The sequence below is a fragment of the Pteronotus mesoamericanus genome, unplaced genomic scaffold (assembly GCF_021234165.1).
Source record: "Pteronotus mesoamericanus isolate MK-2021 breed Mesoamerican mustached bat unplaced genomic scaffold, CSHL_Meso_final scaffold_83, whole genome shotgun sequence".
Taxonomy (NCBI): Eukaryota; Metazoa; Chordata; class Mammalia; order Chiroptera; family Mormoopidae; genus Pteronotus; species Pteronotus mesoamericanus.
The window spans coordinates 3,478,991-3,492,697 of NW_026555328.1; the positions used below are offsets into that span (position 1 = coordinate 3,478,991).

At 35.6% G+C, this 13,707-nt stretch overlaps 1 protein-coding gene and 1 pseudogene across 1 annotated transcript; one reads left to right on the forward strand and one right to left on the reverse strand.

The window, feature by feature from the left end:
• The first annotated feature begins 1,168 nt into the window (after positions 1–1,168).
• On the forward strand, positions 1,169–1,969 carry LOC129062736 (olfactory receptor 5T2-like; annotated as a pseudogene).
• A 3,276-nt stretch (positions 1,970–5,245) lies between these two features.
• On the reverse strand, positions 5,246–6,178 carry LOC129062735 (olfactory receptor 5T2-like). Its single transcript, XM_054563767.1, has one exon. The coding sequence runs from the start codon at positions 6,176–6,178 to the stop codon at positions 5,246–5,248; it is 933 nt and encodes a 310-aa protein (XP_054419742.1).
• Positions 6,179–13,707: the final 7,529 nt, after the last annotated feature.

Here is a 13,707-nt window from a genome sequence, read left to right on the forward strand (position 1 = left end):
AAAACATTTTCAAGATTATTCAAGAGTCTTCTCTCCCTGTGGCTCTAACGTAATACCATGTATCCTCCAACTAGTGTTATATTATGGGCTAATAATGAAACTTTCAATTCAGTTCTGCTATCACTTTGATGCCTAATTCAAACAATGATGGGACCATGCAGGAAAGATTTTTCCTATAACTTCTGATTTCTGGCTATTTATTTACTCTTCAATATTAAGTTTTCCATCTAGGTGCAATGATTATTTCTTGCTGTTGTTATATTTTTAGTTACTGATCTTTATAAAAGTAACTGTTGCTTTTATCTAGTTGTTTTCTGACTGAATCCAACTCAACAATATGTAATCATTCTTTTTTTATCCTTTTATTCTATTATATTCTATTTTTATATTTTACTATCATACTTTCAATTTCACCACAGATTTTTGAGAGTAGAAAAACATATGATCAAGAATTTAGATACTACAAAATAATACAAATGACCAAGTATTTGCCCCAAAAAAGATCAATGTAAAATTGAGAATTAGAAAATCGAATTGAATGAAATACAAACTGACAGATAAATTTATATTAAATCATAATCCATGCTATAAAAATAATCTTGAAAATGTTTTATTCAATAACCTAATAGAGTTGGAAGATTTTTAGAGATTAACTCATATAATATTACAATTCTTTCAGCTGTTAATGGGTCAAATGCATGCAATTTAACACATCCTATATTTAAAGTTATTTTAAAGATTTAGTTTTATGAATATTAGTTCTCCTTTAATATTTATTTTGTTCTGAGATAAAAATTAATGTTACAATGATATAATGAAGTGGCTTTTAAGTTGTTTACTTGTGTTTTAATGTGACTTACTAGGAGAATACTTAATAGAATTCAGTGGTGTTTTAACATTTGAGTTCACAGTTTTTAAAAAACATGAGTTGAGCCTGTAAGTTAAAACCCAAAATTTTCCATTTGATTCTGTAGTGCGTGGCATCAACTTTGAACCCTCGGTTACATTCTCAGCTCCTGAACTGCATGCAGCTCAGACATTCTTCACTGCAAAAAAATGAGCATCAAGACATGGATTCTTTAACTGAGTCACAATATTGCTCATTTGGTAACAGCAACATGAATGATAATTTTATAAATATCTTCAGTTTTTTTCATGAGGTTTCAGCATGAAGAATGTTGCTGAAGTTACTACATTTGTACTGAAGGGCTTCACAGACAACCTAGATCTGCAAGTTATCCTATTCTTCCTGTTTCTACTGATTTACCTGTTTACCCTGATGGGGAACGTAGGGTTGGTTGTATTGGTCATTGGGGATTCCCAGCTCCACAACCCCATGTACTATTTTCTGAGTGTGTTAGTATTCATGGATACCTACTTTTCCTCTGTAAACATTCCAAATATATTAGTACATTTTGTGTGAAGAATAAAGTTATTTCATTCCTTGAGTATATAGCACAATTGTTTACTTTTGGGACCACAGAATGCTTTCTCTTGACTGCAATGGCATATGATTGTTATGTAGCAATCTACAACCCTCTCCTGTGTTTTGTTAGCATGTCGCCCAGATTCTGTGTGTCGCTCATCATCACCAGCTTCTGCTCTTCTACTTCATGAGCACCATTGAGATTGTCGCCATCCTGAATGTTCTTGTCCCCTATGGCTTCATCCTGTTGGCCATTCTGAGGATGCATTCTGCTGAGGGGAGGAGAAACGCCTCCTCTACCTGTGGCTCTCACCTCACTGAAGTGTAGTTTATCATGGAACCATCCTCTTTATGTATGTAAGACCGAGTTCCAGCTACACTTTGGACCATGACATGATAGGGTCAACATTTTACACCATCCTGATCCCCGTGCTGAATCCCATCATCTACAGATTGAGGAGCAACGATGTGAAAGAGGTGATGAGAAGAGTGTTTGGGACAAATGGGTGCATGAGTGAAGTTCATTTTTATCCTGACCATTAAGTTGGAATAAATTAAAAATGGTGTTGTTGTGCCCATATCCAAAAGTTACAATAAAAGTGTTTTGTTTTAGTGTATTAGTGTTTTCTATTTTTCTTACACCTTTTCTTATAAGATCATAATGAAAGTCCACCTGAACACTTTCCACACAGAAGGAAAACTGTGCCATCCTTTTGCTTCTTAATTCATTCTCAGATACACATGCACATATATATTTACAGTTACGCTGAGAGTGATTGTGTTAATTTGTCAGGTCTGCCATAGCAAAGTACAGCAGGATACTTAGTGGTTTATATGCAGAAATTTATTTCTCAGTGTTCCATAATCTAGAAGTCTGAGATCAAGTCAGAAGCAGGTGGATTTCTTCTGAGGCCTTTCTCCTTGGCTTGTACTGAGCCATCCTCCCCGTGTCTTCACCTGTTCTTTTCTCTCTGAATGTCTGTATCCTAATATCTTCTTCTTAACAGATACCAGACATACTGGATTAAGGCCCACACAAACACCTCATTTTAACTTAATAACCTTCACAAAACCCTCATTTTCTAATAAAGTCACATTCTGAAATGTAGGTGTTGGGATTTCAACATAAACACGGGTACATATTATGAACATTAAGTCACACATAGATACATATTTAATGTTTTTTCTAAAATGTGTAGTGTTCATTTTCATCTCCATATGCCTAGAATTAGATAGGATTTCATGTTGTGATTACAAGTAACCTTATGACTACATCTGACAACCTTAAGCAAACACCACCTCATTGATACAAAAACTGTAGCTCACATATTCCCATAGCAGTAATCATGGAAGCACTGGTGTCTGACTTTAGTGATCAAGATCTGCTCCTTCCTTAGGATTATGCATTGGCAGCAATCTAAGTACAACCTGGGATTTGGAGACCATAGATGATCTTTGCAAATTCTTGGTGTCATGGCCATGTTTTTTGTGAGGGTGCATTTCATCCCCTTTTAATATATCACAAATATGAAATGCATTCTTTAATTTCTCACAATATACAAAGAGTAAGCATTAACATTTATAAAGATCATGCTGAAACTCAAGAATGACTAAAAACAAGTATAACATATGCCCGGCTTGCAGATCGAACTCTTCCCACAACTGAGCCCCAGTTCATCTTTAGGCTTTTCCCTGGAGGCCCAGCCCTGACTCAGTTTTGGCTGTTTTTCTTTGACCCCTAGCCCCGTGTGATGCCATGTAGATGCTACCACTCCTCAGTCCTTGGGCCCAGGGACCAAGACACAGAAACACAATGTAGTACTCTCCTGTTTAGCAGCACTGCTTCCAAAAGACCTCATTTTTATTGCAAGTGCATGTATCCTTCAAGAATAATTTTAAGTGGCATTTGGTCCTTCCTTCTTTCGTTCTTCCTCCCGTCAGTAGTGGAGGGGGAAAAAGTTGTAGTAAATTACACAATGGAGTACTACGCACAAGTGAAAAAGAAGGAACTCTTACATTTTACAACAAGATGGATGCACCTGGATACTATTATGCTCAGAGAAATAAGCCAGTCAGTGAATTTCAAATACCACATGATCTCACTTATATGTGGGATCTAATGAACACAATAAACTAATGTACAACATAGAAACAGAAGCATAGATATATGGAACACGCTGACAGCTACCAGAGAGAAGGGGAGAGTTGGATGAAAGATGGTGGAAGATTAACTGAAGAACATTTATTCATGATCCATGGACACAGACAATGATGTGGGGATTGTCTGAAGGAGAGGAAGGGATGGTGCTGGAGGAAGGTGGGTAGAGGTTGAGTGTGTACCATTATAGTAGCATTAACAATATTTTTTTAAAAGAATAATTTTAAGTGATATTGACCTTCTCTTTTTCCTTCCTCCTTTCATTATGCCCTCCTATTATTATTATCATTTATTTTGTGAAAACACTTTATATTCCAACCAAAAAGGATTCTTAGAACACAGAGTACTAAGAATAGGTCTCTAAAGTAGGATTATTAGGTTACATTACTCTTCAGCAGTACAGACACAGAGCACGTCGTATCACAATATATTACCCCAACAATTTTTCTGCACTTCTTTTCTCCTGGTTGGAGTTCCCTCCTCACTGCCATTCACCCAATTTCCTCATTTCAATGTCTCTTCTTTGTTGGTCTCTTGTTCTACTCTGCAATTTTTTTCCACAATTCTTTCTTTTTTTAATTTTTCAATTACAGTTTATAATTTATATTGTTTGTAGTAGTTTCAGACTTAAAGTAAAGAAGTGGTTAGACAATCATGTACTTTACAGAGTGGTCTCCCCGTTGCCTCAAGTATCCACCTAAACCCAACCTGTGTCCCTTGATGTAATGGACTATACTCCCGAGGCTGTTATCTACATCTCTGTGGCTATTCTGGAACTACCCATTTGTACTGGTGAATCCCCTTAATTTTTTAACCCTCCCCCACACCCATCCTCTCTGGCAGCTGTCAAAGTCTTCTCCATATCTTTGAATCTGTGGTGTTTTTTTGTTTGTTTGTTTGTTTTAGTCTTTTTTGTTCATAAGATTTCAAATATAAGTGAAATCATATGGTACTTATTTTTCTTTGACTAGCTTATTTCACTTAGCATAATATTCTCCATGTCAATCCACACTGTCACAAAGGTAAAATTTCCTTCTTATTTGTGGCCAAATGGTATTCCACTGTGTAAATGTATCAAAATACTTATATTAATTCATCTTCTGACAGGCACTGGAGGTGCTTCCAATCTTGGCTGTTGTAAGTAGCACTACAATGAACAGAGGCATTCATACATTCTTTCAAATCAGTGTTTTGGGTTTCCTTAAATCTATTCCCAGAAGTGGAATCACTGGTTCATAAAGCAATTCTATTTTTATTTTTTTAACTTTTCAAATTTTTAATTGTTTTTATTTTTTTGAATTTACTGGAGTGACTTTGGTTCAGAAAATTATGGTGGTTTCAGGTACACAATTCTATACTACATTATCTGTAAGTTCTATTGTATGTCCATCACCCCAAGCTATGTCTCCTCCCATCACCATTTATCCTCCTTATTATGAGGTAATTTCACATTGTTTTCCAAGTAGCTATACTACTTTGCATTCCCACCAACAGTGCACAATTTTTTCTTTTGTCTACATTCTCGCAAACAGTTCTTTGTTGATTTTTTGATGATAATCATTCTGACAGGTAAAATAAAACACTTTCATCATATATTTTCCTTATTAAGGCTTACAATATCACTCTCAATTTTGAAATCTTTTTAACTGTAAAAATGTACTTTATTGATAAACACATTTCTTCCTCAACACTCTTTTAATCGCCTCCATAACGTCTTTGTTCCTCAAACTGTAGATGAAGGGATTCATCATGGGAATCACAATGGTGTAAAATGTTGAAACTATCATGTCATGGTCCAAAGCGTAGCTGGAACTCGGCCTCACATACATGAAGAGACTGGTTCCATAAAAAATCAATACTCCTGTTAGGTGAGGGCCACATGTAGAGAAGACTTTTCTCCTCCCCTCAGCAGAACGCATCCTCAGAATGGCCAGCAGGATGAAGCCATAGGAGACCAGGACAATCAGGATGGTGACGATCTCAATGGCACCCACGAAGTAGAAGAGCAGAAGCTGGTTTGTGTGAGTGTCAGAACAGGAAATAGCGAGGAGAGGAGGGATGTCACAGAAGACATGTCTAATTTCATTGGAGGCACAGAAGGATAGGCTAAATGTGGCCACTGTGTGTACACAAGCATGCAAAATGCCACCAACATAGGAGGCAACGATGAGGGGCACATAGACTCTGGATGACATGCTTACTGAATACAGGAGAGGGTCGTAGATTGCCACATAGCGATCATATGCCATTGCAGCCAAGAGGAAGCATTCCGTGGTCCCAAAAGTTGAAGCAAGAAACATCTGTGTTGCACATCCAAGGAATGAAATGACTTTCTGCTTTGACAGGAAATCTACTAACATATTTGGTGTAATCACTGAGGAAAAGCAGACATCCACAGACGATAACACACTCAGAAAATAGTACATGGGATTGTGGAGCCGGGAATCCCCAATGACCAATGCAAGCAGCCCTAAATTTCCCATCAGAGTGAACAGGTAAATTGCAAGAAACAGGAAGAATAGGATAATTTGCAGTTCTAGATTGTCTGTGAAGCCCTTCAGAACAAATATACTAACTTCAGTGGCATTCTTCATATGGAAACCTCATAAAACAAGTGAAAAGATATTTCTACATTTACAATTCATGTACTACAAAAAAAAGCATAAACAGAATTTTGACTGAATATTATGACACAGGGGAACATGAGCTGCGTTCTCATGTTTATTTTTTTGCAATGTAAAAATTTGCATAAATTTTTACATAAGAAGACAATGATAAGACAGTCGATCAAGTGTCCATGCTACTCACTGCAAAATTAATGGCAAGTTGCCGGCCCATCACTATATGCATTCATGTAATTTCCAAAATGATCAGGTCAACTCATTACTTTACAGCTGCTTTCTTTAACCATTGCCATATTAAATCATATTAAAACACAAAGTGATAGGTTAAAAAATAATTTACTTTTGATATTAACCCACATGAGGTAGCAGGTCAGTGTACAGAGCATTGGAATAGAAAGTCAGCACTCTATACCTTTCAGTAATGGTGTAAAGTGATTTGCTATAACTTAGTTTCCTGCAAAATGAGAACATTAGTATTTATTTATAGTATAATATTGGAGTAAAAATTCAAAGACAAAATATATTAAATAGAGTTGAATCTTGACAATTCTCTCAAGGAGAGAATGTGCTGAAATGGTTTGGTTATACAGAGTAGATACATCCTAGATTATAACAAGTCAAGAGCTAATTCTAAAAATTTTCTAACTGTATTAGATCTTCTTGGTTCTATCCAAAAAAATAAATCAATGTTATTTTGTTTTTTTTAAGGATGATGGTACATGATTGAATTAACCTAAATTAAGAAATAAAATATAAAATTCTATGAAGAAGATAAAATCTATTTTTTTAAATGTGAACAAGAGTCACAAGAAAAAGATTAACTTTTGTACAATTCCTGACATCAATTCAATGATACAGTTGCCAGACACATGACACAGGATTAAGATCTGAGAATATGTGTTCATTGGCCAGGTTCATGATTCAAATATGATGTGTCATAGTAGGCTTTCTCTTCAAAATTTACTCTTCTTTAAAATAGGAGTATGTTTGAAGGACCAAGCATATATCATAATATATAGCCATGCAGACTAATTAACTGTGTAAGGCAATAAATATGTAAAACACTTTCCTTTGAATAAGTCAATTTTTAGTTACAAATTTAAGATGACAATTGAATTAAATTTTTGTCATTGGATGTAGTAAGTTTTAAAATATGAGCAAATGCGAGGTCCCAAACTAATATTGTACCTAATCCTTTAAAAATATTTGACCACAGCCTGGAGCCAGATAGTTCATTTTTGTTTACATTTAATATATTTCTTTAGTGATTATTAATACACATTGCAATATTATTATTTCAGGGTTAAAGTCAATGACTCATCTTGTGATTACAATTTTTTTCTCTACCCACACAGCTCACCACAGTTCCAAGTGGTACATTACTGTGGGCTTGATTTAACTTGGGGAAGTAAGATAGTGAAAAACTGCAATGTTAAACACTTCAGCTAAATTTTACTGGGTGCCAAAATAAAATATACACTGGGGATAACTAAGTCAGTCTTAAAGTATGTTGAAAAGTCTCAGAGTTTTAAAGAGAAAATCTCTGGTTCTTGGAGGACTTAGTAATATTGTTTCACCTTTTAAATTTAATGACAAACCAATCTTCTAGAAAGCTGTTTTAATTTTATTTTTTAAGTTTACACTATTACAGTTGTCCCCATTGTTCCCCCTTCTACAGCCCCACGCAGCCCTTGCTCCTCTTTCCCCCAGGCCTTCCCCCACTGCTGTTTGTGTCTATGGCCTAAGGGTATAAGCCCTTCGGGAAATCCCTTCAGGCTCTTACATCCAGGCACTCCCTACCCTTTCCCCTGTGACAGCTGTCAGTCTGTCTTCCAACCCAGTGTTCCTACATCTGGAAACATATACGAAGATTAGCAAACCACCAATTCAACCGAATACGTGCACCCCTGTGTTCATCGCTGTGTTATTTGCAACAGCCAAGATCTGGAAACAGCCCAAGTGCCCATCAATACATGAGCAAATAAAAAAACTGTGGAACTTCACTTTTCCACAATAGAAGTCTGTGCAGCGATTAAAAAGAAGGAAATCCTACCTTTCAAGGCAGCAAGGATGGACCTGGAGATTATTATGCCAAGTGAAATAAGCCAGTCACTGAAAGACAAATACCATATTCTCACTTACATGTGCAATATGATGAACAAAATAGAAACAGAGGTATAGACACATGGAACAGTGTAAAAATAAACTTTAAAATGAAGCAGGAAATTCCAAATACCTTTGCCTTAACATTAAAACATTAAGTTGGCGAAGAGGAGAAAAACACTAATGGCCAGGCATTGAGCACATGCAGCAGAAATAGACTTGTGTGCACATTGGGTTATTCTGCCTTTCTAGCAACTCTCACAGCTAATTAGTACCAGAGCCAAGAATCAACCCTGGATCGCCCTCAGAGTGTGTGCACTTTTCACAGCTTTGCTCTCCCTCTTGTAGTATCAGGGCCTTATTCTGTCACTGTCCTCCCCAGTTGTCACTCCCAGGGAAATAAAACATGATTCTTGATATAAATTTAAATAAATTTAAGTATTAAGACTAGAGAAACATTATGCAACAAGATTACCTTGGAGTGGCTTCTATATCACAAAGCTGGGAAAATAAAAGATAATAGAACAAAATAAAAGGTAATAGATTGTATCCTCATTAGAACAAAACACAATCCCCCCGATAGTTGAATAGGTCAAATGTTTTCTTTACTGTTCTTGTTCTAATCTTATCCTTCTTCTTCCATCAGAAAAATGAAAGCATACACTTGATTGGGAAAACTCCTCCTTAGCTCTACAAACTTAAATTCAAGAGTTCCAATAGGCAACAACTAAAGTGTTTAGTGCAGGGGATTTTGAAGCATTTGACCTTCACATTTTTAGAAGACCTCATAAAATATTTTTCAAATGACCTAACATTTTCTCTTAGTACCTGTGTGACAGCAAAGGCAGGTTTAGATACACTAGGAATACAATTAATTTAGAGTTTTTATATTCCTTTACTCAACTGTTGATGAAACCACAAGAATTTCCCCAAGGAGAACATGCTCCAATTATCTTCTGGTTCAAAGTAGCAACATGACAATTTACTCAATAATTACAAAGAAAATGGATATGGAATAATTTACTATGCATTGACATTTATTAAATAATCAGAGTCCTGTGGCCTCTGAGTACAATCACTGTAGATCTGCATTTTCCAGATGATTGGTGGCATTAAGTATTTTTGGCTTGTACCTATACTTACTGTATTTCTTTTATTTTTTTCTTATTAAACTTATTGGGGAAACAGTGGTTAATAAGGCTGTGAGGGTTTCAAGTGGACTATTCAGTGACACATGATCTGAATATTGCATAGTGTGCTCACCACCCAAGGTCAAATCTTCTTCTGACACCATACGTATGACCCCTTTATCCCCTTATTACTCCTCCAACTCCCACCCCGCTGGTAACCACAATACTGTTTTCTGTGTTTATGAGTTTCAGTTTTATATCCCCCATTAGAGTAAAATCTCGTGGTTCTTGGCTTTTCCTGACCAACTTCTTTCACTTAACATGATACCCTCAAGGTCCATCCATGTTGTTGCAAATGGCAGTATTTCCTCTTTTCCTATGGCTGAGTACCACTCCATCGTATATATGTGCCACATCTTCTTTAACCAATCATCTTTCAAAGGATATTTCATTTGTTTCCAGGTCTTGGCCACTGGTAAAAACACTGCAATGAACATAAGGGTGCATATATTTTTGCCAATAATGATTTCCAATTTGGGGGTAGATACCCAGAAGAGAGGGTGCTAAGTCATATAGGACTGTCATCTTACTTTTTGGAGGAAACTCCATACTCTTTTTCATAATGGCTGTAGCAGTTTACAGTCCCACCAACAATTAATGAATATTTCTTTTCACAACCTCTCCAGCACTAATTTTTTGTCTTATGATGATAATAGTCATTTTAACAAGTGTGAAGTGTTACCCCTTTGTAGTTTTGACATGCATTTCCCTAATAGATAGTGAAGTTGAGCATCTTTTTTGTTTCTGTTGGCCATTTGTATGCCCTCTTGGGAGAAGTGTCTGTTCAGGTCTTTTGCCCATGTTTTAGTTGGATCATTTGTTTTGTGTGTTGAGTTGTTTTAGTTCTGTATGTATTCTGGGTATTTTTCCGTTTCCTAAGTTGTTCTACAATTATCTTCATCCATTTAGCTGTTGCCTTTCTGTCTTGTTGGTGGAATCTTTTGCTGTGCAGAAACTTTTCAGTTTAATATAGTCCCTTTTACATATTTTTGTCTTTATTTCCCTTACCTTTGGGGTAAAATTCATAAAATATTCTCTGTGACCAGGGTCCATAAGTTTAGTACCTATGTTTCCTTCCATGTAATTTATTGTGTCAGATCTTATATTTTATTTTTATTGCTTTCTTGGCCAATTGTATGTTTTTTTTTATTTTTGAGAAACATCTATTCAAGTTGTTTCCAAGTGTGTTCTCCCTTTCCTTAATTTGCCTTTTCACTCTATTGTTGTTTTTCTTTTGTTCTGCAGAAGGCTTTTAGTTGAATTTATTCTCACGTAACTGATTTTCCTTTTGTTGACTGTGCTTATGGTGTCATGTTGTCATCTCCACAAAATCATTGCCAGATCCAATGTAAATCTTTTTTTCTTATGTTTTCTTGTAGGAGTTTAAAAGTTTTACATCTCTTTACATTTTTTTCATATTTTATTATTTTGCATGTGGATATCCAGGTTTTCTAACACAATTTGTTAAAGTCATTGTCCTTTGTCCATTGTGTATTATTGACACCCTTGTTGAAGACCAATTGACCATGTATGAGTGGGTTTGGTTCTGGCCTCTCTAATCTGTTCCATTGATCTACATATCTATTCTTGTGCTAATACCATTTTCTCTAATTCCTATACTTTTGTAATATACTTTATAATGAGGAAATTTTACCACTCCAGTTTTGTTCTTGCTTAAGATATCCTTGGTACCATGTGGATGTTAGAATGTCTTTCTTTTTTCTTTTCTATAAATATACCATTGGTATTTAGAGAAGGATTCCATTGAATCTTGAGACCACTTTGCATAGTTTGCCCTCCCAAAGGGGTGGAAAACATATCCATGTGAAAACCTATATACAATGTTTATAGCAGCTTTATTCAAAATTCCAAATTTGAAGGGGACTGTAAGTTTTTCAGTAGGTGAATGGAAAAATAGTGGTACATTCAGATAATGGATTCAGATACAGTGCTTAATAAAGCAGTGAAGAAAATGTAACTTAGTTGTATTTTATTAAGTGAAAAGACCATATGAAATGGTTATATAGAGTATAGCTCCAACTGCATGTCATTCTGGAAAAGACCAAACTGTGAAGACAGTAAAGTGAACAGTGGTTGTCAAGGGTTTGTGTGTGTGAGTAGGAAGATCAGAGCACAGATGATTTTTAAGGCAGTGAAAAATATTTGTATGAGACATTATAGATGGATTCATATAATTATACTTTTTTTTTCCAAACTCATGAAATATACAACACCAAGAGTGAAACATAAGATAAAGATAAGCTTTGGTGATTATGATGTGGCATTGAAGGTTTAGCAATGATAAAAAAATGTACCACTATATACACAATGAAATACTACGCAGCAGAAAGAAAAAAAGAACTACTAAACTTTGCGACAGCATGGATGGAACTGGAGAGCATTATGCTAAGCGAAATAAGCCAGGGGGCGAAAGACAAATACCATATGATCTCACCTCTAAGTGGAACCTAACCAACAATACAAAGATGCAAGGAAAATAAGACCAGTAACACTGAAAGGAAAAGAAACCAACAGAGACAAGAGGGAAGGGTGGGGGGGAAGGAAGGGAAGGGGCAAGTCAAGGAACATATAGCAAGGACTCATGGACAAAACCAAAGGGGAAGAGCTGAGGGAGGGAGGGAGGGAGGGAGGGGGCAAGGGAAAGTGGTGGGGGGTAGGCAGAGACAAATGTATTTGAAAAGATAAATAAATAAATATTAAAAAAATGTACCACTAAGGTGAAGTAAATTAAATATAGGGGAGACTATGCATGTGAGGGGACAGGGAATATATCAGATCTCTGTTCCTTCCTCTCAGTTTTGCTGCCAATAGAGAACTCTTCTAAAAAAATTAAATATTTAAAATTAATGAACGAAACAGACATGGGAGAGAGGAGAAAATCATAAAATATTCTCATTAATAAACACAGAATCTCTCCCCAAACACTTTTTAAAAAATAAAACATAAAAAACCAATAGATTTAAAATGAGCAAAAAAAATGAAAGAAAAATAGATGATTACTTTGACAAAATCATAACACAAAACATATATTAATTACACAACAATGATTTTAAGGGGTCAAATCACCCAAATGCTGCAGAATCTTGTTGGAACCGGCATTTTCTTTTTCCAAACATAGGATTATCATGGAAAGAGAAGTATTAACAGGATCTAAGATCTCTGAATCCTAGCAGTGTTAAAAACTCTTGACAAAGGGGAGAAAACAGTTTCCTGAGTGCATCTCAGCAGAAGCAAGCTTGGAAAATGGCAATATCTTTATGTGCTCCATGTAGCAAATGAATGACTCTGCTACCCCCTCCCCTCAGGCCCAATCAAGGGGTCCCAAAGAAACTGTAGGAGCTGAAATGATTCCTGCTCTAGGTCATTGAAGATCTCAAAAATATGCAGTGCTTACCCCTTACCAAAAGGACGGGGCTTCACTGTGAGGAAGGAAATGCTGAGAGATGAATGTCAATGAGTAGTGCAAAAGCCCTGGGAAGGAAGATTTGAAATAAAGAAATACATTGTAGGAGATGGAAGTCTCAGCTAGTGCTGTTACGGCATCATGAAATGCCTAAGGGTAGAGTGCCACTTTGGAAAGTAAGATCTATCTAGTTATGAGATTTAAGGAGCCAAGTAGGCATGTTAATGAATTCAACCTAGATCTGAGAGTTAAAGTAGTTGTACAATAACACAGGCTATAAAAACATGTGAGTGATCCCTTGAACATGAAACTGAAACCTTACCTTGCTCTATCTCTATCTAACATATGTAATACTTCTTATCGTAGTCAAATGCCCATCACATTTAAACATGGGGGGAAGAGTAGATACAAGCATTTATGTAGTATAATAGTATATACTTTGTCAATCAATAAAAATGAGCAATGTTCTAAAAGTTAATCAAAGCAAATAGTAAATATCTTAAAGCTATGTAGCAAACTAATATGGTAATTTAATATCTTAAAAGAATATTTTAAAATTTTAAAATACTTAAATTTCTATCAAAATAATAAAATATATTAATATGAGAAGCTAGACATCAGAAGGATTTGAAAAGATGATAAAGAGAACACACATCATGGTATATGTTCTAAAATTATGTATTGATAAAAGTCAATTCTTTCTCAATGAACCTTGGGAAAAAAAGAGAACACAGAAATGATTTATAAATAAAACAAAAATATTTAAAACAAGAATGATTTAG